Source organism: Chiloscyllium punctatum, chromosome 2 (genome assembly GCF_047496795.1).
Source record: "Chiloscyllium punctatum isolate Juve2018m chromosome 2, sChiPun1.3, whole genome shotgun sequence".
Taxonomy (NCBI): domain Eukaryota; kingdom Metazoa; phylum Chordata; class Chondrichthyes; order Orectolobiformes; family Hemiscylliidae; genus Chiloscyllium; species Chiloscyllium punctatum.
The window spans coordinates 71975074-72002341 of NC_092740.1; the positions used below are offsets into that span (position 1 = coordinate 71975074).

The window sequence follows — 27268 nt, forward strand, 5'->3', positions numbered from 1 at the left end:
CATCTATTCAACAAATTTTGGCTCTCTTTTATATTAGACTCTATCAAATTAATTTGGCATCGCCTCAACTCAGGATTGTACATTGTTATGGAAGGAAGACCAAATAAATGAATAAGAATGGGGTTTCACTGGTGAGCCTTAGTAGTTGTTTTAGCTGGGTAAAACTTTCTTGATTTAAAATTTTGAAATATAAGTCTTTCTAAGTACAACATTTTAAAAAGGCTAAATTGTATTTTGTTTGAACAAGTTAACAAATTTGTTTTTACTTTTTATAAACACTCAAGGTTTATTTTTTCACTTTTGCATCCTTCTATATTGTAATAAGTAATGTAATCAGCCTAAAAATGTGAAAACAAAAGATTGTCATAAGGATAAATTTGATCCTTACGAAGCAAGATAATTATGTCTTAATCATATTTACAATTTGTAAATTGTTTTGACTTTTTTTATTTTAGTAATTTAGTAGCAGCCTATGAGAAAGCAAAGAAGAAACATCAAAATAAATTGAAAAAACTGGAAGCACAAATGATGGCAATGGTGGAGAGACATGAAACGCAAGTAAGAATGCTAAAACAGAGAATTGCATTGCTAGAGGAGGAAAACTCTAGACCTCAAACAAATGAGACATCACTCTAAGAATACGTGCTGATGGTACTGATGATGTGATTCATCAGCTCTGCCACATCGATGCCGAAGATTTTAAAAATGAGGCTGGGAAAAGTGAAATGGCACCTTTCTTCTGATCAGTATGAACATATGCAGTTCCCACATGTAAAGCACTAGCTTAACATTTCTTGAGGAACTATGTATGTCATAAGAATAATAGTGGTATTGGACCAAATATGGGCCGTCAGTTATTAGCTGAGCCCACTTCATTCCTAAATATATTTACATCTCTAAAAGAACATGAATTTTTAAATACTGTCCAAATACAGCAAATTGACTTTTGGAATTGCTTTACATGTGGCTAAATGTTACCATTAAGTTGTATCAAATAGACACACAATTATACAGCAAAAAATATAAAGTTTAATAGATGCTGCTGGGAGATAGTTTTTCACCATCATTAATGTTCTATTGAAGTTCATGAAAATTACAAATATGTTCTAGCAAAGCTGTTTAACCATTTTCATAACACATGAGGCTGCTGTACTACCATTGTCAAGATAAACATCATGTAAATTAATTCTTATGGTGAAGACTGGAATCTTAGGGTGATGTGGGCTGTAGCAAGATTTGTGGCAGAATCGAGTGCAAAGTCTAGCAAGGCCCATCTCACTCCATCATATCTGTTTCCACAAGGAATGTAGCTAGTTTCTTACAAGGAAGCGATCAGTTGCCAATGAAGGGAATTATTGCTTGTTAAGTGTATTGTTAATGGTACAGCTGGTTTCATTAATATTTGGTTTCCTGTCCTGCCAAATGTGCCAAACAAGCTAGATGTCAAGAAATTTCAGCATGGAAATCAAAGTGGGTATCTGGCAAATTTAGCTCGTCACTTGTCTCCAAAGGACTGCATGTTGGAAACAGGGCATCAGCATCTCAGGGCATGCTCTATGAACCGAGTACATGCAACATGTCTTCCAACATTGATATCTGATGTACCAGTCTCTAAGAACCCATATGGAACATCTGTAATCTACTTACAGGATATTTCTACCCTTCAGTACAGCAACAACTATCATTGTATTGCTGCAACAAGGACATTACACACTTAAGGACATCACCCAGCTCATGGCTACGTGTCCAGACTGTCTACTTGGTTATACAGTGCTCACCCTTCAGACATACCTGGATATTCACAGCATCTTTGCCTTTTTGTGCTTTTTCCCCCTCAGCCAGAGATACAATCTTATGATCATGCTATCTTGCTGTGCTGTTTAATGTGGACACAAAGGCATGCAAATTTGTCGTAGTTGTCAGCAGGCCTCAATCAAGGGGCAGTCTTCAGTCTGGGGTCCAAGCACAGCAAGTCAATAATAACTTCCAATACCAGTTCTGGGGGCTTGGAAACAGACATCTAGTCACTCTGGCAGTCAGTGCTAGGAACCTTTGAAAAGGGATGAGGACCCAAATGTTAGGTAGCCCACCATCTATCTTAACTCTTTCTAATTTATTATGGGCTAATTTCTTCCTGGAACGAGAAGGAGGTAGGTATTAAAGGGGATATAAGTGGGTGATAGAGCTGCTACTTTTGGTGCAGGTAGGAAGATACCCTGAGCAAGTAATTAAGCAGCTTTGAAGGCATGCAGGATTAGTGGTGTGTGCCAGAAAGTGAAGGAATATGTTTCAGCCATTAGTGAGAGTGGCAAAGAATGAGCCTTTGGAGGTGAGTGCAGTAGCAGAGATAATGAATGTGAGGTATGAAGAGAAGATAGTGGCAGTTACACTGGTGGGGTGGAGAAGATCACTGACCTCCTTTCTACATTGCTGTGAATTCCTCCAGATGGTTGAGTCTGTTTTAACCCAGTAATCTTGGACATATTCTGGCATAGTCTTGTGATATAGCCATAAACGCTGGCTCTTAAGGAAGAGGGAAAAATAGGTATGTCACCTCTGCCAGCAGGACCTCCAGGTCCCTGCTGACAACGTGGGGTTACAATTTCTATCTGCTGTGTCCAGGACAAATCAGGAACTGTGCTGGGTCACTCTGGACTGACGGTAAGTGTCCAGGTGCGGAATGGCTTTTTGCAGGCACATGGTTTACCAGTGAATTCTGGAATATCTGCTGACTGCCTGTTGTTTCTGGTGATAGCATGTGGTGACTTGGGGCTGGAATCAGATGTAAGGGATGCCATGGACATGGGTAGTTAACATGAGTTTAATAAGATGCAGTCATAAAACCCGCTAGGTCTTATGATGAAAATCTCTTCAAGAACTTGATGCAACTCAGACTTGGGCAAAACAAAAATGGAAAATTCAGCCCAAGGTGTTTTATGTAATACTGATGTAGAACCAGGGAAGAAATAACTGGAAAAAATGTCTGTGATCTCTCTGGACTACATTTATATTTAGTAAATCAATGTTTTGTATGAAAACTAAAGTACTGTATCCCACCCACAATTTAAAATCAACCAGTCCATATTAACTGCCTACAGAATGGAAACTACTTTGTGGTTAAAAAGACAAATAGAATTGTTCATGACTCTTCAATTAATCATTTTACCAGTATGGTACCAGTTACCATAGCAGGTGGTACTGGGTTTGGGTATTCATTTTCTGAACCAAAATAATCTGATATTGTTGAACATTAAGCAATTAGTAGCCAATCACATTGGTTTTTTTGTACCAAATTCTGTAATTACTAATTTAATTTGCTAATTCTTCATATTTTGGCTAAATTATCACAGAAATGGAAAACCAAGGGTTATAGGAAAATTGTAGTGTACATCAACATGGCCCTTCTTTCCAACATTTTAATCATGTAATTTTCAGTTAGCTATAGTAAAATCACTTTCACATTGACAAGTGGATTTGTCAAACACTAATATTTACATTATTTTTAAGGTGTTTTTGGAGAATTTGCATCTTATTGTTAAAGGATGTATGAGCTAAAGCTCCAGAAATTAAAACTTGCACTCTGATTTGGGAATTTTGAATTCAAGTAAACTAAAAGTTCAGGTATTTATTTCGTAAGATACATTCTTTTGTTTAGTCCCAGGAACTAATATTGCAAAAGATTTTGAAGACTCCATTATACATTTTGGCATTGATATTTTCTGCAGGTTTCTATTATCTCCATTAATTGAAAACGTATTATTTGTGAATTGAAGTGCAGTAGTTCAAGAAATAAGCTCCCCAACATCATCTCGGGCAGCAAGACTGGGTAATTAATGCTGGCGAAATGCAATCATAGTTGCACAGAAGTAATGATTATACAAATTTCAAATGACAGAGAAAAATTGCTTATTGAATTTATTTAAACCAAGTGCTCCCTGCACTGGAAAGTCTCCTCAGCGGACCTTCCTTATTTTAATATCTTTGAGAAACTGAGATCCACATATAACTTTACATTAATCAGGATGTTCAAGATGATCAAACAAAATAAAGCCATAATGATCTCTTTGACCTTGCCATATCTGGATGGACATTCATTTCTATTCTGACTATTATAATGTAATCCCACTGCTCTTAGTTTGCAATAGATCAAAATCTGCTAAGCTTCTAAAGGCCTTTCAAAGAATGAAAACTGTTCTGGTAATTGTGATTTTTGATTTTGAGTCTGCGAGCTCCTTGTGTAATTATAACACCCTATTTACTAAAGAAAGAACTTGTGCTTTATCATAGCTTTCATGATCTCAGAATATTCCAAAATGCTTTATTGCCAATAAAATATATTGGTAGGGAATACCAATCCAATTTATGCTCCGCAAGTTGCCACAAACAGCAATCATGTAAATAGTTACATAATCTGTTTCAAGTGCTGTAGAAGGGATGAATGGATTAAGATGATTATTTGCCTTTGCTTTGTGTTATTATTGTTAAGTTTATTTTTAAAATTCAAACACTAAAAATGGAAAAGAAATTAAGTGAATATTGCTGTCACATGAAGCAGTTCATCAAATTCTCTACTTTGAAGCCAACATTTGACCTTTCTTCAGCAAAACTAAATCAAAAATAACATTAATACATTACTTTTCTAGCAATTGTAAGTGATCACTAGACAAATGGCTACTGTACAGTGGAGGCCTGCTGCAAAAGATATACCCACAGCAAATTAGTGTTTATACCCTGATGTTAAGACCGGCTGGTTCTTTCACCTTCTATTCAAATACAATTTTGATTAAGTTAACATTCACAAATAAGTGTGAATTTTCAACTGTGGTTTTTATAAGTATAGTAATTTCTTTTAAAAGCAAGATATACTGAAGACCCTATTTTCTATATCAAACGCAAGCATATCTCTGTTTTCTCTTGAGAGGAATAAAGATCTGAGTATGTCTTATTTGTCCTGTCATACAATTAAACATGTATTTGTGCATAAGTTTAGGACAATGTTATAACTATTGTAAGGTAAGTGTTAGTTTATTTCGCAAACCTTACAATAGATGTTCTTGTAGTCAGAAGGATTAAAGCTTACAGGATATAATTATTAGGGTGTCCTGGCACAAAGAATTACTTATAACAGGTGCTCGCAGAATATACTTTGTTTGATTAAAGATGGATACATATAACCACATGTTTCAGTTCTGCTTTCATTTTAATAACTGTCCAGTACGTTCCAATGAGTTTTTGAAAGTTGTTTTTTTTACACACAATTATTTAAAATATTTGTAAATTACTGCAAAAGCAACTTTTCTTATTTTATCACATACTATTTTTAAATGATAAATTAACAGGAGAATTATTTATTTCCCTGAGCATAATTTCATATATATATGTGTGTCACTTAATTTTTACATGTAATATAGAAGACAGGAGCTCCTTTCATGGTATAATGTAGATATTCTGAGAGTGACGAGAAGGAACATATCGTTTGACTGAAATAGGACAGAGAATCTTGAATACTAAAGGAAATCCATTCTGAAATGAGTTTATGAATTGAATATGGCTATCTTCATCAAAGTGGCATTTTAAAACTCAGCATCTCTCCCCAGTTTATCTCTGATCAAAGTTAAAATCATGAAACAAGAAAAATGGATGATTTTGAGAATCACTAGTAAGTTGATATGCATTTCTCTTTGGGCCGTGTGTACAGTATTGTGTGTTTAGGATTATGTCAAGTCAGTCGAATACCACTTCACTTTATTGAACCCGTTGTTGTAAAGTTGTGAAGGATTTTCTTTGGAAGGGGGTATGTGGGGAGGGGAAGGAAATTCTGAATGTGGAACCTAGACAGATAATACGAGGAATGTCACAAGCCAGGATGTTAAATATATGACAGCACTATTGACTTACCTTCTACACTTACAGTAACTTGCACAGCTGTTTTTAACAAGATTTTTGGATTATATTTACGTGTAAAATTTCCAAATGGCTAGCACCTAAACCATATTAAGTTGTTCCAGATCTGCCTGATTTGTTCTGAAAACTTAAACACCTCTCATCTTTGAGGGTTATGATTTGTATATCCTCCTATTTAAGTTTGTAACTGTTCGACTTTGTAGTTTTCCTAGTTGCTGTAAAATGTAAAACAACTTGTTTTATAAAAAATTGTACAAACTCTGCATTTATTTATATGAAGATACATTTATACTATTATTTTCCAAAAGATCTTGTATGTAGAATAAATACTTTTATTGACAAATTTTAATGCTAATAATTTAACATTGAGCTTTGTACATGTCTGTTGGAAATCTTTATTTGATCACCTGTGTGTATAATATCATATAGATTATAATCTTGAACTCATAGTTCAGAACCTAGTGATCTGGTTTGAGTTCAAATTTTGCAATAGCAGTTTGTGAATTTAGATTTTCTATTCCAATTTTATTTAATTAACTATGAATATTAGTTTTAATGAAACAAACAGATTTTTGGAAAAGACCTCAGCTAATTCATAAAGGCCATTAAGGGAAGGAAACCTGCTCTTTTAAAAAGGGCCTACCAAGTCTCTTGGCTACACCAAGCCCGTGTAAAGAAGTTTAATGAGAGAGGAAAAAAAATGGATGGACAACTCCGATGAGTTCGATACCTAGGTTGAAGCTATGCCAGTACAGTAACCCTGCAAAGTGGTTCTCAGCAACATGTACAGACATGCCAACATTGGGAAAGTTAGCAGACAGTATCTAATACACCTAATCTTTTATATCCTATCCCACTGATAGGGCACAGTGGTACATAATTTAGAAGAAATGGATGTAAAGTCGATCTATCCAGTGGCATCAGATTACACGTGGATCCTGAAAAACAATCCTATTAGTTTAAACGGTAGCGTTTGAAAACGTCTTATTGATTACCACTTATCACCTTTCCTTGGCTGATTTGATCAGTCTGTGTCAATCACCACTCTTCACAAGTGGCACAGAATGCAGTCTGGATAGGTAACTTCAGTCTCCCTCATCAAGGGTGGCAAGTTATGCTTATTGATCAAGCTGTCTCAGTCCTGAAGGATAAATGCCAGATTGAGCTCTGGTATATGAATGATCACTGCAAGGTCCTCATGGAAATTAAGTTCCTTCTTTACATGAAAGCGATTCCTGATTTTGTTGGGTGACATTAGCAGTGTACTGATTGACACAGATTTAGAATAAATCAACCAGCAGAATATTATTCTACACACACAAATAACAGAATTTGCTGCAAAAACTCCAGAGATGCTGCCAGACCTGTTGAGGGAAAGCAGAATTAATGTTACAGGGCCAGTGGCCATCTTTCAGAATATTCGCCATGGGTGACACAGTGGATAATGTTGATCCTCACAGCTCTAAGGCTGCGGCTTGAATTTCAGTCTTGGGTGACTGTGGACTTTGCACATTCTTCTCATGCCTGTGTGGCTTTCCATTGGTGGTTGTGGTTTCCTTTCACAGTCCAAAGATGTGTGGGTTAGGTGAATTGGCTATGCTAAATTGCCCCATAGTGTTTAAGGATATGTAGGTATGGGGAATTCGCTATGATTCATGCAGGGTTACAGGAAATGATGGGGGACTGGGTCTGCTGCAGTCTCTGGTGAAAAGGCTTCTATCTTCACTGTAGGGATGCAATGATTTATGACCTCAGTATTATTACCATCAAGGCAGGTAATCAACCCTTATTCAATGAGTGCAAGGTCTCAGCAGACATGCTGAGACATGAGTTGCCAACTTGGTAGAGCTGCAGCATACGCATGTGAAATATTTGAAGCAGTTACTAAAGTTAAGTAATCACAATTCACTGGCTCAAATCCAGGTTCTGTAGTTTTAAACTTCCATATAAATGCTTAAAGACAAATGAAGAACTGTGGAGGAGAGGGCTCTGTGAACATCCCATCCTGGATGATGGTAAGCATCAATCATCTGCAGCCAGAGTACTGATTGGCTGATCTGTCTTGGCTACATCCTACGGTTTCTACCATCATAGATGCTCGTCCTTGAGGCAAGAACAAAAAAGGATACAGTGACATTAATGAGTCTTAATATTATTCCAGCTGTAGTGCTGAAGCCTTCTGTGCCATAATGAATCTTATTTCTTGCCAATTCGTGTTTCAGTATAGCTAGAATGCAGGTAATCCAATAAAGTGGAAAATTGCCCAGGGATATAGAATAAATGTTATGGTCTCATTGTTTGTAAATGAAATCCATCTAGTCTATTGTCAACAGTATCAGCAAATTACTGATAACCTATGAACTTTGAATTTTGCCAGGGCCAAACTGCTCCAGAACTCATTTACAGTTTTAGTTTAAACATGGAGAAAGAGTTAGGTTAGTCAGATAAATGCTGTGGTTACAAGAGCAGGTCAGAGGCTGGGCGTTCCAAAGCAAGTCACTACCTGACTCCATAAAGTCCACAAGTTAGGAGTGTACTGGAGTACTCGCCACCTCTCTGGATGTTTGCAACGTCTGAAAACGCACAAAGCTCGACATAATCCAGGATGCAACGGCCCATTTGATTGGTAGTCTGTCCAGTACCTTTGATATTCACAAACTTCACCATCGATGCACAGAGGCAGCAGTGTATAACATCTATTCTAATTAGATAGCACATTCTAATTCTCTGATTTCAATCTCATTGATGGACAAGCACACCAGATATGTAGGAGTATCACATCATCCTGACTTGGAACTATATTGCCATTCATTGTCATGGGTCAAAGCTCTGGACACCATCTCTGACAGAACTGTAGGTGTCCTCACACCATGTGGACTGCAGCAATTCAATGAGAAAGCTCACCACCACCTCTAGAATAACTAAGGATCAGCAATAAATGCTTGCCTTGTCAGCACTCCCAAATGAATTAAAAAGATTAATGGTGCAAAAATGTTATTGCCACAACTTTTCAGTTGAATATCAACCCAGTGATGCACTGTTTACTCAAGGACGGCAGAGTAGATTCAGAGTATGCAGGTAAATCTGGTAACTATTGCCACAAAAGTAATGTCTTGAATTTAAAAAGCACTTAGGATAATGAAACATCACAAAGGAGAGCCTGTAATTTTTTTTGAAGAGAAAAAGATGAATCCACCCAAAGACACTGGAGACACACTGTGTTTGGGAAAAGATGCTATTGCTAGTGATTGTTTAGCCTGGTGAATACAGTTCCTTCTACATGAATGACAGTGAAGGGGTATTGAAAAGCATTATGTGGTCAACAATACTAAAAGTTGCTGTTAGGTTAAGGGACTAATGGAGGGTTAGTTAACCTTTGCCACAGTAATAGGTGTCTTTTGTGACTTTGATAAGAGCAGTTTTGATATTGTGGTTAGTCCGGAAACCTGCCTGAATAGATTTAAATATAATATTCTGAAGAGATGAGCACAGATTTCGAAGATAACAATATTTAGGACTTGAGAGGAAAGGAGAATTTGGAGATGTATAGAATCAAGGATTGTGTCATTGAAGAGTGACTAATGAACAATATTGGACAGCACGGTGGCTTAGTGGTTAGCATTGCTGCCTCACAGCATCAGGAACCTGGGTTCAAATCCAGCCTCTGGTGACTATCTGTGTGGAGTTTGCACATTCTCTCTGTGTCTGTGTGGGTTTCCTCTGGGTGTTCGGGTTTCCTCCCACCATTCAAAGATATGCAGGTTATGTGAATTGGCTATGCTGAATTGCCCATAATATAAAGGGTTATGTAGGTTAGATGCATTAGTCAGGTATTATGTAAAGTAATAGGGTAAGGGAATGAGTCTGGGTGGGTTACTGTTCGGAGGGTTGGTTTGGACTTGTTGGGCCAAGTGGCCTATTACCACTGTAGGGATTCTGTCTCCAAACACAGGAGCCAAGAAGGAAAGATGGGTGTGACTGTGATTATTAACATCAATTAACATAGGAGTCAAGAAAGAAAGATGGGTGGGCCATTGTTCAATGGAGTAGGAGAAAGTGAGGACTGGAAATCAGTGTCAAAAGTGTGGCGCTGAAATGTGTGGCACATTCCTGATGAAGAGCTTATGCTCGAAACATTGACTCTCCTCCTGGGTTACTGCCTATTAGGCTATGCTTTTCCAACGCCGCAGTCAATGGAGTAAGGAGATAGGTTTCATGACAAGATGAGCACATAAAGAGTATGAGTGGAAGCAGGAGAGAGAGTTATAACTTTTAATTGTTTTGGAGTGTCACAGAGCAAAGCCACATCACATCCGCCTATCTTGGGTGGACTAGGCAAGACTGAGATTTCAGTCTTTGAGTCTAGTCCCATTTGCCAGCATTTGGCCCATATCCTTCTAAAACCATCCTATTCATATACCTATCAGATGCCTTTTAAATGTTGTAATTGTACCAGCCTCCACTGCTTCATTTGGCAGCTCATTCCATACACACACACCGTCTGTGTGAAAAAGTTGCCACTTAGATCCCTTTAAATCTTTCTCCTGTCACCTTAAACCTAATTTTGGACTCCCCCACTCCAGGGAAAAGATCTTGGCTATTCACTCTATTCATGATTTGATCAACTTCTATAAGGTCACTCCTCAGCCTCTGATAGTCCAAGGAAAATAACCTTAGTCTTACATCTCAAACCGTCCAACTTTAGCAATATCCTTGTTAATCTTTTCTGAACCCTTTCAAGTTTCACAACATCCTTATAGCAGAAAGACCAGAACTGCATGCAGTATTTCAAAAGTGGCCTAACCAATGTCCTGTACAGGCACAACATGAGCTCCCAACTCCTGTACTCAATGTACTGACCAATAGAGGCAAGTGTGCCAAACGCGTTCTTCACTGTCGTATCTACTTACAACTCCACTTTCAAGGAACTATGAATCTGCACTCCAAGGTCTCTTTGTTCAGAACACTCTCCAGGACCTTCCTGTTAAGTGTATAAGTCCTGCCCTGATTTGCTTTTCCAAAATGCAGCACCTTATATTCATCTAAATGAACTCCATCTGCCACTCCTCAGCCCATTGGTCAATCTGATCAAGATCTCAATGTATTCTGAGGTAACCTTCTTCACTGTTCACACATCTCCAATTTTGGTGTCATCTGCAAACTTACTAACCATGTCTTATATTGTTCATTGTCACTTATATAAATGCTGAAAAGCAGTGGACCCAGCACCGATCTATGTGGTACACTGTTAGTCACAGGCCTTCAGTCTGAAAAGCAACCTTCCACCACTACTCTCTACCTGCTACCTTTGAGTTAGTTCTGAATCCAAATAGCTAGTTCTCCCTGTATTCCATGTGATCAAACCTTATTAATCAATCTAAAATGAGGAACCTTGTTGAACACCTTACTAAAGTCCATATAGATCACATCAACCGCTTTGCCTTCATCAATCTTTGTTACTTCCTTTAAAGACTTAATCATGTTAGTGAAAGACAATTTCCCATACATAAAGCCGTGTTGACTATCCATAATCAGTCCTTTCCTTTCCAAATACATGTACATCCTGACCATCAGGATTCCCTCCAACAAATTGTCCACCACTGATATCAGGCTCACTAGCCTATAAGCCCCTGGCTTTTCCTTACCATGTGTCTTAAATAGTGGCACCACGTTAGCCAACCTCCATTCTTTTGGCAGGCCACCTGTGACTATTGATGACACAAATATCTCAGCAAGGCATCGAACAAACACTTCCTTAGCTTCCCACAAAATTCTAGGGTACCCCTGATCAGGTCTGGGGGATTTTTTTTCACCTTTATGCATTTTAAGACATCCAGCACTACCATCTCTGTCATAATTTTTTAAGATGTTGCTATTTACTTCTCCACATTCTTTATCTTCCACATCCTTCTCCACAGTAAACACTGATGCACAATACTCATTTATCATCTCCTGCGGTTCCACCCATAGGTGGCCTTGTTGATCTTTAAGAGACCCTATTCTCTCCCTCATTACTCCATTGTCCTTAATGTATTTGTAGAATCCCTTTGGATTCTCCTTATTTGCCAAAGCTATTTCGTATCTTGAAGCCATAGTACTTATACAGCTAGTCAGTTTCTGATCAATGCTAATCTTCCATGGTATTGATAATGGAGGATTTAGTGATACTAATGCCAGTGAATGTCATTGGGTGATGGTGAGATTTTCTCTTATTGGAAGTAATCATTGGCTGGCACTTGTGATGCAAATATGACTTTTCACTTATCAGCCTAAAGATGGATACCCTATATTATCTTGGCCTTTCAATATCCTAAATCACTTCACCGGTTTCCTGGCCCTAACGTCAACACTTCAGATATTTTCAAATCTGACCTGTTCAAAGGTGTTGCTACCCACCTCTGAAGCAGGTGGGATTTGAATCTGGGCCTCCAGGCTCAGAGGCAGGGATACGACTACTATGCCTCAAATGCCCTGTCACATCCATATACATCTTATAAGCAAACTGTTCAGAGATGGTTTTACACACTTCTGGAGTAGGTGGTCTAGAGTGGTTCAAGACGGTAGTTCATCACCACCTCCTCAAGGGCAACTAGGGACAAGTAAGAAAATGCTGGCCAGCCAGTGATGTCAGTGTCCCATGAGTGAATTAAAATGTGTGACTTGAATGCATGTCTCCTGGTTAAGAGGCAGGGGCACCACCACTGGACCACAAAAAAAACCCTGTCTACTTTTTTTTAATATCCCGGCAACCTTTCAGATACTTTAATTAACCTGGCCAAAGATATTTTTACAGTTCTCTGCAGCTGGTGGGACTTGAACCCAGGCCTCTTGTTTCAGAGGTAGGGAGAGTACCACTTGTGCCACAAGGCCACTCCTGTCATCCTTTAATTTTGTTTCTTAATCTGCCAACCTTTCATTCTACCCATTTCAGTTTTTCAAGGCTTTAAATATTAAATGTTTAATCACTCTTTTCAGAGTTATTATCCCTGGAGCAGGGGTGGGACTTAAAGCCAGGCCTCCTGGCCCCACAGGCAGGGAAACTAACACAACAATACTCCTTTTCATCTTTCATTTTGTTTTTATATCTGTTAACCTTTCATTTTTTTCTTCAAATTTTTAAAAAATGTTTTTATTAATCTATTTTTCTAATCAACCTGTTCAGAAATGTTATTACACACCTCTGGTAACCTGGGACTCTGGGTCCAGGGGGAGATACACCACTACTGTGCCACAAAAGATGTTTCTGTCAACCTGTCAATTTATTTTTACATCAACCTTTTTTTTAACCTTTTATCATTGATGTCCTGGTAGCTGGGAAGACAATAGGTACATGCAGGTGGGAAATGCTAGTGATTGGTCGGGGGGGGGGGGGGGGGGGGGGAGGGGGGCGATGGAGCAAATAGATGGGAAGGAAAATGGACAGGTAGAACAGTTCAAGAGGGTGGTGCCAAGTTGGAGGGTTGGATCTGCGATGAGATGGGGGGTGGGGGATTAGGAAACTGGTGAAGTCAATGTTGATGCTGTGGGGTTTGAAAGGTCCCAAGGGGGAAGATGAAGCATTCTTCCTCCAGTCTAACCCTAACCCAGTCATAGGGTGGCTTGGGTTTGGCGGTGGAAGAGGCCCAGGGCTTGCAGGTCCTAGGTGGAGTGGGAGGGGGACTTGAAGTGATTGGCCACAGGATAGTGGAGTTGTTTGTTATATATATCCCAGAAATGTTCCCTGAAATGTTTCATCCATCGGCATCCTGTCTCCCTAATGTAGAGGAGACCACATTGAGAGCAACAGACACAGTAGATGAAGGGTTTGGAAGTGCAGGAAAATCTCTGCCGGATGTAAAAAGATCCTTTGGGGCTTTGGACAGAAGTGAGAGGGGAGGTGTGGGTGCAGGTTTTACATCTCTTGTGGTAACAAGAGAATCTGACGGGTGTGGAGGTTGGGTTGGTGGGAAGCATGGACCTAATGAGGGAGTCATGGAGGGAATGGGTACTGCAGATGCTGATTATGGTAGGGAGAAAAATATACCTCTGGTGTGGGGTGTGGGGTCTGATTGTAGATGGTGGAAATGGCGGAGGATAATGCACTGTATCCAGAGGTTAGTAGGGTGGATGGTGAGGATCGGGGCGTTTAATCCTTGTTGTGGCTGGAGTGTTGGATTTCAAGGGTGGAAGTGTGCGAAGTGCAGGAGATGTAATGGAGGGCACTGTTGATCAGCTGGGAGGGGAAATTGTGGTCCTTGAAATAGGAGGCTATCTGTGGTGTCCTGGAGTCGAATTGCTCCTGGCAGTAGATATGGCAAAGGCAAAGGAGTTGGGACTAAGGATTTGCATTTTTACAGGAGGTGGGCTGGGAGGAGGTGCAGTCCGGGTAGGTTGTGGGAGTTAGTGGGTTTAATACAGACATCTGCGTTGAGTTGGTCGCTGGAGATGGAGAGGTCCAGGAAGGGGAGGGAGGTGTCCAAGATGGTCCAGGTGAACTTAAGGGTGAGAGGGTGCTTCAGGATGTGGTTGAAGAGGTTCAGGGCAGACGAGATGACCTGGGGGTGCAGGGAGGGAGAGAAGCACTGAGATCCTTGTGGAGGCAGGAGGAGAACCTCTTCAAGGTTGGCATCCTTGGAAGAGGCTTCACAGTAAGGTTACAGCAACTAGGAGTAAGTGAGGACTGCAAATGCTGGGGATCAGAATTGAAAAGTGTGACGCTGAAAAAGCATATGCCTCAGGATGGTGTTGAAAAGGTTCAGGCCAGAGTTGCTTCAGGATGTGGTTGAAGAGTGCCACTCCAACCTCTCACCCTCGCAAAATATTAAACCAGCAGATGGGGTAGGGGGCAGTGGCAGTTTGTTGCATTGACCTGTACACCACTGAAGCCAGGCATCAATTCACGGACACCCCCTCCTATTGCTCCCTCAACCACAACCTCATCACAAAACCATCATCTCTCAGATCATCACCTCTGGGGATCTCCCACCCACAGCCTTTAACCTCATAGCCCCAGAAACCTGTACCACCTGTTTCTACCTCATCCCCAAAATCTGCAAACCTGACTGCCCTGGTCGACCTATTGTTTCCACCTGCTCCTGCCCCACCAAACTTATTTTTTCATATCTCGATACCGTATTGTCCCCCTTGGTTCAGGAACTCCCCATAGACATCCGGGACACCACCCACGCCTCCCAGCTCCCCTGTGATTTTTGTTTCCCCTGCTCCCAATGCCTTGTCTTCACCAGGACATTCAGTCCCGATATAAGTCCATCCACCGTGGCGAAGGCCTCCAAGCCCTCCATTTCTTCATTTCCCACTGGCCCAACCAATACCCCTCCACTGACACACTGATTGGCGGAACTCGTCCTCACCCTCAACAACTTCTTCAAATCCTCCCACTTCCTTCAGACCAAAGGGGTAGGCATGGGCACCTGCATGAGCCCCAGCTATACCTGCTTCTTCGTAGGATATGTGGAACATTCCAACTTCCACAGTAACACTGGCACCACTCCCCCACCTTTTCCTCCACAACACTGATGACTGTCACAGCACCACCACGTGCTCCCATGAGGAGGTTGAACAGTTCATCACCTTCACAAACACCTTCCACCCTGACCTTAAGTTCACCTGGACCATCTCAGACACCTCCCTACCCTTCCTGGATCTCTCCCCATCTTCATCTCTGGTGACTGACTCAACACCGACATCTAGTTCAAACCCGACTCCCACAGCTACCTGGACTACACTAGTCCCACCCTCCACCGCTGTAAAAACACGATCCCTTACTTCCAATTCCACTGCCTCTGCTCCCAGGAGGAGCAATTCCACTCCAAGACATCGCAGATGATCTCATATTTCAAGGACAATTTCCCCTCCCACAGTATGGTCTTCATTGCATCTCCTCCACTTCCCGCACCTCCGCCTTGAACCCCACCTGTCCGACTGCAACAAGGATAGAACCTCCTGGTCCTCACTATTCACCTCACTAATCCTCGGATACAGCGCATTATCCTCTGCCATTTCTGCCACCCACAATCAGACCCCACCACTAGAGTTATATTCCCCCCATCCCTATCTGCGTCCCTCCATGAGTCCCTCGTTAAGTCCACGCACCCCCACCAACCACCCTCCACACCGAGCACCTTCCCTTGCTGCTGCAAGAGGTGTAAAATCTGCACCTATACCTCTCTCCTCACCTCTGTTCAAAGCCCCAAAGGATCTTTTCACATCCGGCAGAGACTTTCCTGCACATCCAAACACTTCATCTACTGTCTCCGTTGCTCTCGATGTGGTCTCCTCTACACTGGGGAGACAGGATGCCAATTCACGGAACGTTTCAGAGAACATCTTTGGAACACACATACCAAACAAGCCCACCACTCTGTGGCTGACCACTTCAACTCCCCTTCCCAATCCACCAAGGACATGCAAATCCTGGGCCTCCTCCACTGCCAAATCCAAGCCACCTGATGACTGACAGAACAGCGCCTCATCTTCAGCCTTGGGACTCTTCAACCACACAGCATCAAGATCAATTTCACCACTTTCCTCATCTCCCCTTCCCCCACCTCATCCCAGATCCAGCCCTCTGACTCGGCACCCCCCTTTTGAACGGTCTGACCCTTTCAACTTCCTTCCCACCTAGCCGCTCCACCTTCCCCTCCAACCTATCAGAATCACCCCTCACCTGCATGAACCTATCGCCTTCCAGGTACCTTCCTCTCATCCTCACCCTCTTATTTATCTCTCAGCTCCCATCCCCTGCGCCCACATTCCTGATAAAGGGCTTATGCCTAAAATGTCTAATCTCCTGCTCCTCAGATGCTGCCCGACTTGCTGTGCTTTTCCAGCACCACACTTTTTGACAGACACTATCCTCTTTACAATGATCTACTCCTCAATCATACACAGCAATTTATGGTACATTTCCATGCCAGCACATGAAACACAGCACTTTTCCTTTTGCCTCCTCCTGTCTCTAAACACTCTACAACATAATTGTGCTGCCTCTGATTTACTGTCCCGTTTTTGTTGCTCATGATGTGACCATCTCTACATTTTTTAACTTGATTTATTATTATCACATGTACCTCGGTACAGTGAAAAGTTCTGCGTGCAGTACAGGCTGATAATACCAAACAAAGTGCATAACAGTAATAGAACAGACAAGGATTACAATGTTATGGCTGCAAAGGTGAACAAAGAATGAGCTTAACATTAACAGAATCGAAAAAGGTGGTGCTGGAAAAGCTAGGCAGCATCCAAGGAGCTGGACAGTCAATGTTTCAGGCATCAGCCCTTCATCCGGAATGTGGAGGGGGAAGAGGGAATGAGAGATAAATAGGAGGGTGGGGAAGGTGATAGGTGGATGCAGGTGGTGGGTAATTGTGACAGGTCAGTGGGGAGGATGGAGCAGATAGGTGGGAAGGAAGAAGGACAGGTAGGATTGGTCAAGACAGCAGTGCCAAGTTGGAAGAGTGGATCTGGGATGAGTTGAGGAGAGGGGAGATTTGGAAACTAGTGAAGTCGATGTTGATGCCATGTGGTTGAAGTGTCCCAGGGCAGAAGATGAGGCATTCTTCCTACAGTTGGCAGGTCCATTCAGAAGTCAAATAACAGCCGGGATGAAGCTATTCTTGAATCTGTTAGTATGTGTCTTTCAGCTTTTGAACCTTCTGCCAGACTAAAGAGGTTGGAAGAGATTATAACTCGGGTGGGAGCAGTCTTTTATAATGTTAGTTGCCTTCCTGAAACAGCAAGAAATATAGATGGAGTCTGTGGGTAAAAGATTGGTTTAAGTTGGCTTAGTAGAGTTCTTTGAGGAAGTGACCAAGTTGATAGATGAAGGAAGGGCTGTAGATGTCATATAAATGGACTTTAGTAAGGCGTTTGATAGGGATCCCCATGGTAAACTAAGGGAGAAAGTGAAGTCACATGGTGTGCAGGGTGTTCTGGCTAGGTGGATAAAGGATTGGTTTAGCAACAGGAGACAGTATAGTAGTTGAAGGAATTTCTCGAAATGGAGAAAGGTGACTAGTGGTGTTCCACAGGGATCAGTGCTGGGGCCACCGCTGTTTGTGATACACATAAATGATCCGGAAGAGGGCATTGTTGGTCTGATCAGTAAGTTTACAGAAGACACGAAGATTGGTGGAGTAGCAGAAAGCATAGGGGATTGTCAAAGAATACAGGAGAATATAGACAGATTGGAGATTTGGGTGGAGAAGTGGCAGATGGAATTCAATCCGGGCAAATGTGAGGTGATGCATTTTGGGAAGTCTAATTCTACAGCGAACTATACTGTAAATGGAAGAGCCTTGGGAAGAGTTGATGAACAGAGAGAGCTGGGTGTTCAGGTCCATTGTACCCTGAAGGTGGCTACACAGGTGGATAGAGTTGTCAAGAAGGCATATGGTATGCTTGTCTTCATTGGACAGGGTATTGAGTATGAGCAGGTCATGTTAAAATTGTACAAGTCTTTGATTCGGCCGGATTTAGAATACTGTGTACAGTTCTGGTCACCACATTAGCTAAAGGATGTGGACATTTTGGAAAGAGTGCAGAGAAGGTTTACAGGGATGTTACCTGGAATAGAAAATGCTAGCTATGAAGAGAGGTTGAGTAGATTAGGATTGTTTTCATTAGAAAAAAGGAGATTGAGGGGGGACCTGATTGAGGTCTACAAAATCATAAAGGGTATAGACAGGATGGATAGAGATAAGCTTTTTCCCAGGGTGAGGGATTCAATAACGAGAGGTCACATGTTCAAGATGAGAGTTGAAAGTTTAAGGGGGATACATGCAGAAAGTACTTCACACAGAGGGTGGTAGGTGCCTGGAAAGCATTGCCAGCAGAGGTAGTAGAAGCAGGCACGGTAGATTCATTTAAGGTGCGACTGGACAGATATATGAATAGGTGGGGAACAGAGGGATGCAGATGCTTAGGAATTGGGTGGTAGGTTTAGACAATGGATTTCGATCAGCTCAGGCTTGGAGGGACAAAGGGCCTATTCCTGGGCTGTAAATTTTCTTTGTTCTTCGTACATGATGGTCTGGCAAAGGCAGGCCTTCATGGAACCACTCTTTGTCAGTCTGCAAGCTTGACTCTGGATTTTGAATTGTTACTTCTTCACCTTGCTCTGATCTCTTTAATCCTTTGCAGTCAGGGTAATGAAGTCTCCTGTATTTACCAGGCATTCAAGATCTGTGTCTTGTATTAACACCTGTTGAGATGCTGTTTGACCACTTAGTTTTGTTGTTCTTTGTGTGTCTTCTCATGCATGCATTCTTCCCAATGTTCTGCTCTTTTGTGTCAGGCAGCACCCCTTCACAGCTCTGGCAGCATGACCTGCAAACTCCCAGTTCATGTCAAAAAGTACTTTATTATCTGAGGGTTCATCAACAACGTCTCTTCTTCCTCAGGCAGCTGAAGAAATTTGGCATGATGGCGAATACACTTGCCAACTTTTATAGGTGTGCCATCGAGAGCATTCTGTCTGGATGTATCACTACCTGGTATGGTAACTGTATCATTCAAGATTGGAGGCAGTTACAGAGTGGTGAAATCGGCCCAGACAAACACAAAGCCAACTTCCCATCTACAGAATACATCTACCAGGCCTGCTGTGAAGGAAAGGCTGACATCATTCTCAAAGATCCATCCCACCCTGGCAATGCTTTTCAACCTCTACAATCAGGGAGAAGGTACAGAAGCCTGAACACACACACCAGCCGGTTTCCAAACAGTTTCTACCCCCTACTGTTGTTAGAATACTGAATGGACTCACAAACTGTTAACCTGTTCGCCTGTATCTGTGTTTTTGTATTTGCTGCTGTTTACATAGTATTTACTTATCTATGCTACTTGTCTATGTGATCTGCCTGTGTTGCTGGCAAGGCAAAGCTTTTCACTATGCCTCAGCACACGTGACAGTAAATTCAATTCAATACAATTCAACCAGGCTGAGGACTTCCAATGAAGTTCAACGCAAACTAAGGAACAGCATTTCATCTTTTGACTTGGCACTCAATAACCTTCTGAGCTCAACACTGAGTTCGACAATTTTAGATCAAAACTTATGCCCCCGTTTTGTTTTTTTTTGTTTTTAATCAACTGTTTCGGTTTTGTCTCATTTCTTTCTACACTGCTTCAGTTAGCCACCTCCCTTAGCCAGATTTTTATCTTTACCCATTTCTCTTTAACTTTCGTCATTTAATCCCTTGCGTCCATCCTGTCGCAGATCTATCTCTTTGCTCTTCCTCCTGCTTTACTCGTTCAAAGCTATTTCTCATTTCTGATTGTGTCTTCACGACCTGATGCGTGCTTCTCTGCAGATGCTGTCAGACTGCTGAGTTATTTTGCATTTTTTAAAGATCTGCAGTAACGGTAGTTTATTTTGTTTCCATTCGTTTCTGATTTAACGGTGCTTCAGAGTTTTCACCTCTCGTTTTAAAGGCGGTGTGTACCTTCGCACATCTTTTCCTCACAGTAGAACCTGAAGGGGCCAGTGAGCTCGAGCCGCGACCGGTAGCTGTCGGCAGTCACGTGAGTGGGCGGTGCGCTCTCGAGCAGGACGTCAGTCGGTGGGAACGAGCGAGCGATAGGGTGGACTGTGGTTGGAGGGGGGGGGAGGGGTGTTGAGTGGTCGTGACAGGTGAGTGCCCCGGCTGTTTATCTCTTTCGGTGAGACAAAATGGGTTAATATAGTCGTGTGTGAAGTCTTGCCAGCCCGCCTGCATTCAGTTCGCGATGCCGAGTGTCGTTTTTTATCTTGACTCCGAAGGAGAGGACCAGGCGAGCGGCGCGGCCTCCGATGCAAATGAGTCTGTTCCAGCCGCCGCTGATTTAGCTCATTGAGTTCTCACCTGATGGACTTCGACCCCTAACCCCAGACTCCAACCCCCTCCCTCCTTCAGGGTAAGATGGGAGTGTCCAGAGACACTGGATTGTACTTCTCCCTCAGAGTTGAATGATATTAACATGGAGCGCCATTAAGTATGACACCTTTTTACATGACTGCAATATCCAACAATTCAACTGTTTGCTTTTGAAGACAGGATATAAACTAGTGGCGTATTTATGGGCTTCAAACCAGATTTTGTCCTATGCTGAATGATATTCACTTGGGTTTAAAGCGTTCTGTTGGATAGAAATAATTTATAATATATGCCTAGTTCAACATTGCTCCATAACAAAGCAGTTTCTGCGGTGACGCCACAGCTGGATTACAACTGCATAACTAAAACACTTTTTTCAGTAATCTGAAAGTGAAATCCCCATCCGTGGTAGGGGTGGGTTCACCACCAGACCTGTAAATTCCGTCCTTTAAAGCTGAAAATCTCAACACCTGTTAAATGCCCAGCATAGTGATTTCACCATTTAGATTGATATGACTGGGCCAAAATTTCAAATAGTATATGCTTGAGGAGTGCCAAAAACAGACTATTGAAGAAACTCAGCAAGTCTGGCAATATCGGTGGAGAGAGAAACAATTAATGGAACAGTTTCAAAGAGGTTTGACTTCTCAAAACATTAACTCTGCTGCTCTGTCAACAGATTCTGTCTGACCTGAATTTCTCCAGCACTTTGACTTTTAGTGTATGATCAGTCTCATTGGCTAAATATTGTGACCAATTCTTGATTTGATTTTTATTTTACAAATAATATCCTTTCTTATTGATATCATGATCCATTGTCTCATGATCCACTATTTAATATGCCAATCATTTTGTAAGATAATTATTTTTGTAAAACTGTGTCTCTCTGTAGAATTGTTAAATCTAAGCAACACCAATGAGCCCTGATAACTTACATCCTAATATCCTTTTAAAAAAAAGTAGCTGCAGACATGATTGATATGGATGCAGTTTTTCAAAATCCTTGGATTCTGAAGAAAACTGCCAATGTCACACCCCTATTGAAAAAGACGAAGAGGTAAGAAGTGGGTAACTCTAGGCCAATTAGTCAAACATCTGGTGTTGGATGTAATGATGTAATATCAGAATATTTGGAAAATTATAATCAAGCAGAGTCCGTACGAATGCATGAAAGGGAGTTTATGCCTGACTGAATTTTCAAGGATGTTGCAACCAGCCTAGTTAGAGGGGAGTTAGAAGATGTGTTGTATTTGGATCTCAAGGAGGAGTTTGATAAGGTACCTCATAAAAGATTAAGTCGTAAGATAAGAGGCCATGGTGTTGGAGTTAGTATGTTGTTGTGGATAGGCAATTGGCTAATGGACAGGAAACAGTGAGTTTGGATAAGCGATTCCACAGGGATCCCACAGGGATCAGTGTTGGGACTGCTAATGTTTACAATATATATTAATGACATGGAGGAACAAAAGCAAATGTACTGTACTTACATTTGCAGATGTTTTCTGAGGGGTTGATAGATGGTATCTAGATCTATGTGTTTGTTTATGGTGTTGTGGTTGGAGTGTCAGGCCTCTAGGAAATCTCTGGCATGTCTTTGCTTAGCCTGTCCCAGGATAGATGTGTTGTCCCAGTCAAAATGGTGGGGTTTTTTCCTCCATGTGTAGGGCTTCGAGGGAGGACTACGTAGGACAAAACAGGAAGAAAGTTAGCCACCAGATTACACGAACACCAGCTAGCCACAAAAAGACACTACCCTCTCTCCCTCGTAATGAACAGGAAATGACATCACCACAAACCCCAGGAATCCTATCCAGGACAAACACATAAATAGAAAGCAGGAGACAACAGCTTCGCTTCACTTGGAGGTCGCCACTGATGTTACCTAGCCAGGCAATGAAACATCTGGATATCAAACCTACAGCTCAGCGAGCAAACCTACACCCTAAACCTCAACCTGAGCTACAAACCTTGCAATAACCTTTGTTTTGTGTGCTGCTGAATATATTTAATGACTATTCACTGAGATCTTGCATAAATAATTTTCAAGTTTTAATTCTTGTCAAGGAATGTAAAAATACTAAGCATTAAAAAATTGTTGATAAGAGATACTTGGTTGTGCAAACTTGTGAAATATGAACTGGATTTAATTTGAACTAAGCAAAACAGTCCAATTATGTAGGTAGATTTATAGTTTTGATTAAATACTTAGTTATGTTTTTGCATATTGTGTAAAATTAATTAGATTTATTCATCAAACTATTTCAAACATTTTTGTTTTCCTAGGTCTAAATATGTCAAGGCCTACAAGTGTGTCACCACGGCCTGGGAGTGCCCAGTCAAGCCAAGCTGTCTCTAAAGCTAAGGGATTTAAGGATATTCGGATTGAAGAAGAAGTGAAAATTGCAGTTAACATCGCCCTTGAGAGGTTCCGATATGGTGATCAAAAAGGTGATTGTAGCAGCAATGCATTTCATAGAATCATAGATTGTTGTGAACATTCTTTTAAATTTCACCTGATTGATATTGGAAGAATGAAGGAAAGGCAGCATGGATTTCGTAAATGCATTATTTTTTAATTAGAAGGGTCGATGAGGTAAATGTGGTTGATTTTGTGCATGGAATTCCAATAAACATTTGGTCCATTTAACTAGCCACAAAAATTGAAGCATGTGGAATAAAAGGGGCAGTAGCTGCATGGATGCATGGTGAACAGTTGTTCCAAGAAAGTACAGTGAGGTTTGAACTGATGTGCTCTTCCGGCACCACTAATCCAGGTTTGCTAGAGATCCTAGTACTGATATCTATTTATCTTGATCAATATTACTGATCTAGACTTGAGTGCATAGGCCATGTCTAATATGGAACTTGAAGGGCCTCAGGACCCCAGAGAGAGCTTATGATGTCAGAGATTGAGCATAAATAGCATGTAATGAGAGGAGTTAGAGCAGACCATTTGTTGACTTTGCTGACTGGTGAAGAATAAGCATTGAACCCAAACTCATGGTGTGGCATCAAACCACATGATAAAAAGTGGTGGCAACAATGTGAAACACTGACTAGAAACTCCACAGCAGGGAAAATCCAAGAATTAGACTCAAGATATATAAAGAGAAAAGAAGAGTTTAAAAAGTATATATTTTTTTAAAGCAATTGTTGGTACAGCTTTAAGATCGTATAGCAGCAGAAAATCCACAGCTGAACAGCTGCTGTGAAGGAAAAATCTCTGGACAAAATTCTCTTCCAGATCAACCACCAGAATGCTGTAGGTCTCTCAACGTCTCCAGGTGGTAAGAGAGTTATCTTGTAGAGAAAGGTGTGACTGATGGCCACATATCTAGTTTAAAAGAATTGGAAATGATCTTTTTGAAACATACAAAATCTTGAGAGGGCTTGATATGGTAGACACTGAAGGGATGTTTCACTTTGTGGGAGAGACTAGAAATAGAGGATGCATTTTAAAAATAAGTGGTCTTCCATTTAAAACTGACATGAGAATTTTTTGAGGGTTGTTTTTCTTTTGAACTCTCTTCTCCCAGAGTGGTGGAGACAGAGTCATTAACTATTTTTAAGGAGGTAGGTAGATTCCTGCTTCACAAGGGACTGTAAGGTTTTTAGAATTAGATAGCATTGAGTGCACATCTAGATCAGGCACAATCTTACCGAATGATAAAGCAAATTTTGAGTGGTGTAGTGCCTGATTCATGATTCTAATCTCCGATTCAAATGTGAAAAAAAGCATCATTCGAAATCTTCCAGATAAATCATCTGCATTCACAGTTGGAAGTAATGAGATGGGATTTTTTTACAGGATAGTATTGATAAGGAAAAGGTTGACTGCTAATGTTCTTGACTAGAGAATGAAACGTGAAAGAAAAAACTAAAGAGGTGAAGGAATTTTGTGGTGTACATTGATGGGGAAAATGATACTTGGGTAGTAATCCTATTTAATAGTCACAGTCTCGTGGCTCAAAATTCCAACAACAGTTCACCTTCTGACTCTTGATATGTTTACTAACTTGGAAATCTTTTGCTGCCAATAGATGCTGTATGTATGGAGTCTATTATTCTTGTATAATAAACTTTACATTTAAGGATGGACAGTAGCTTTGTAAAAAGGCAGAATGTATTAATAAAAATGATTGAGGAAGGACTGTTTCACCATTACAGAGTCATGGAGATATACAGCACAGAAACAGACCTTTTAGTCCAACTTGTCCATGCTGGCCAGATATCCTATATAAATCTCGTCCTATTTGCCAGCATTTGACCCATAGCCCTTCCTATTTGTATTTTAAAAGTTGCAATTGTACTAGCCTCCACCACTTCCTCTGGCACCTCTTTCCATACACGCACCTCCCTTTTTTTTTATAAATCTTTTCCCCTCTCACCTTAAATCTATGCCTTCCCAGTTTTCGATTTCTCCCACCCTGGGGAAAATACCTTGGCTATTTACTCTACCCATGCCCCTTATGATTTTTCTAAACTTCTATAAGGTTTCCCCTCAGCTTCCAATGCTCCAGGGAAAATAGCCCCAGAAAAATTGAAATTTGAAGTTTTAACACTATGCAATAATCTGTCTTGCTATGATTGATGCTCCAAAAGATTTTTAAACTGTGAAAACTAGATAAAATATTTCATAAGTCGTTTGCTTTATCCTCAACTAATTTCTTTTTTCTAGAAATGGAATTTCCATCTTCCTTGACTAGTACAGAAAGGGCATTTATTCATCGTCTTGCCCAGTCCCTTGGCCTGATTTCTAAAAGCAAAGGGTGAGTTACATAGAGTTAAGATGTGTTTGTGTAGGGATGTGCCATGCCAAAGCTTTAGTTTTACACAAGACGTGGTACGGAATGAATGTGCTTTGCTTGGGTTACAACACCGCATCAATGAGATGTTACTTATTCATATTACATCTCTTTTAATATATTTGCATTCAGAGTTCTGTATTTAACAATGTTTTTTTTTCAATCTGCTTTACACAGATATAGCAAGAGATTAATTACTGTTAAGATACTGTGCTGTATGTTCAACATGGAAATTGTTGCAAATTTCACTTCATCAGGCTGATTCAAGTCCCCAAGGTGAACTTAAACAAGCAACTCATTTACTACATGAAAATCAAAAAATCAACAAGACTTTCAATTTCAAGGGGACAAAAGAAAGCTAGCTTTTTCACTTGCATTTTAAATAGCTGGATGAGAATCAAATGGGTGTTGAAGAATAAGGGCCTGTTCGTATGTGTTAGCATCTCATTACCTAATCTCAACTCAATATACCCAGGAAGAGACCACATGTAACATTTGAGAGTGCTAAACCATGAGCCAAGACTGCAACATAATAGATCAAGTGAGTGTGAGCTAATGTGAGAAGATTGTGGCATTCACTCCTTGTGAAGTGCACAAGGTCACTCATTAATTACAGCATTGCTGCGTGTTCCTCTAGACTGTGGACATCACACTTAGCTAGTGAGTACTTCAGACCAGGCTGGCAGCATTTGAAATGGTGTATGGCTGAGGTTTAAATGTGGCTGTGATGTGAACCCTATAAGGCTCCTGGTGACTGTCTCCATTGCTGCTGAGCATGACAGCAACACTGCGGAGTTGAAGTGAATAATTAAAGAGGTGAGTAGCTGAGAATTGAGAGAGAAAGCTAACTAGGGTTCTCAAAGGGAAAGCTTCCTTGAGGCTCCCAAAATTGACACTTGATGAACATGTAGAAAAATGCAACATTGTCTTACTGCTGTTGTTTACCTTTTATCAGAATTCTCTTTAAGCATGGAATCAGCATCCATGTTTACATAGGTGATATTGCAACTTGACTTCACTGTCATCATTTTGAGATCCAAGACAGCGTACTTTCCAGCTACTTATCTAACATCAAATTGTGGATGGACCAGAGTTTGCTATCTTGATGACTAGAATTTAAGTAATTTCATGAAAATCCTCATTATTGCCCTGTACCCAACTTTGTTCTCAGACCAGACCTGATGGTGTGCAATTGTATAGCATTTTTGACAATTAACTGAGCTTCAAACCACACATTCTACCTAATGTGGTTAAATTTCCTTTATATCACCTGCTTCCATCCCTATCTGCTATTGCTGCCACACAACTACAACCACAAGCATTCACATCAAACTCTGCTGTTATATTGATCATTTCACCAGCATCCCTCAAGCTTCATTGCTCATCACATCCAGTATCAAGTCCAGCTCATCCTATTTTCTTTTGTTGCCACTGAATTCCAGCTCTGTACCTGTCAGTAGTTGTCTGGTGTTTTGTTTTTGTTTATAAATCTTTCCATGGCTTTGCCCCAATCTTAACACACTCTCTTTTACTGGTTAACTGCTGTACCAAGTTTTACTGGGCCAAACTCTCAATGGTAATGATGGCCGAAGTTTGTTATTATGACTATGTGGTTTGGCAATATTTTAGTAAACACCATTATTTATGTAAGCTCTTTACATTTGTTATGTTTGAAATCTCTATTTGGGTTTAATTCTTTTTCTA

The 27268-nt window shown here is 40.8% G+C and overlaps 2 protein-coding genes across 14 annotated transcripts in view; both read left to right on the forward strand.

The window, feature by feature from the left end:
- The window catches only part of mcc (MCC regulator of WNT signaling pathway), a 180499-nt gene extending 174246 nt beyond the window's left edge, over nt 1-6253 (forward strand). For all 7 annotated transcript variants that reach the window (XM_072583876.1, XM_072583840.1, XM_072583859.1 and 4 more), the window contains one exon: nt 456-6253. In XM_072583876.1, coding sequence (XP_072439977.1) covers nt 456-636 — 181 coding nt within the window. In that variant the 3' untranslated portion in view covers nt 637-6253. The remainder of the gene's footprint in view (nt 1-455) is intronic.
- Nucleotides 6254-20469: 14216 nt separating this feature from the next.
- The window catches only part of ythdc2 (YTH domain containing 2), a 153289-nt gene continuing 146490 nt past the window's right edge, over nt 20470-27268 (forward strand). For 5 of the 7 annotated variants that reach the window (XM_072583964.1, XM_072583906.1, XM_072583933.1 and 2 more), the window contains exons 1-3: nt 20555-20799; nt 23043-23207; nt 25438-25528. In XM_072583964.1, coding sequence (XP_072440065.1) covers nt 23051-23207; nt 25438-25528 — 248 coding nt within the window. In that variant the 5' untranslated portion in view covers nt 20555-20799; nt 23043-23050. The other 2 variants (XM_072583916.1, XM_072583925.1) reach the window with 2 other exon arrangements.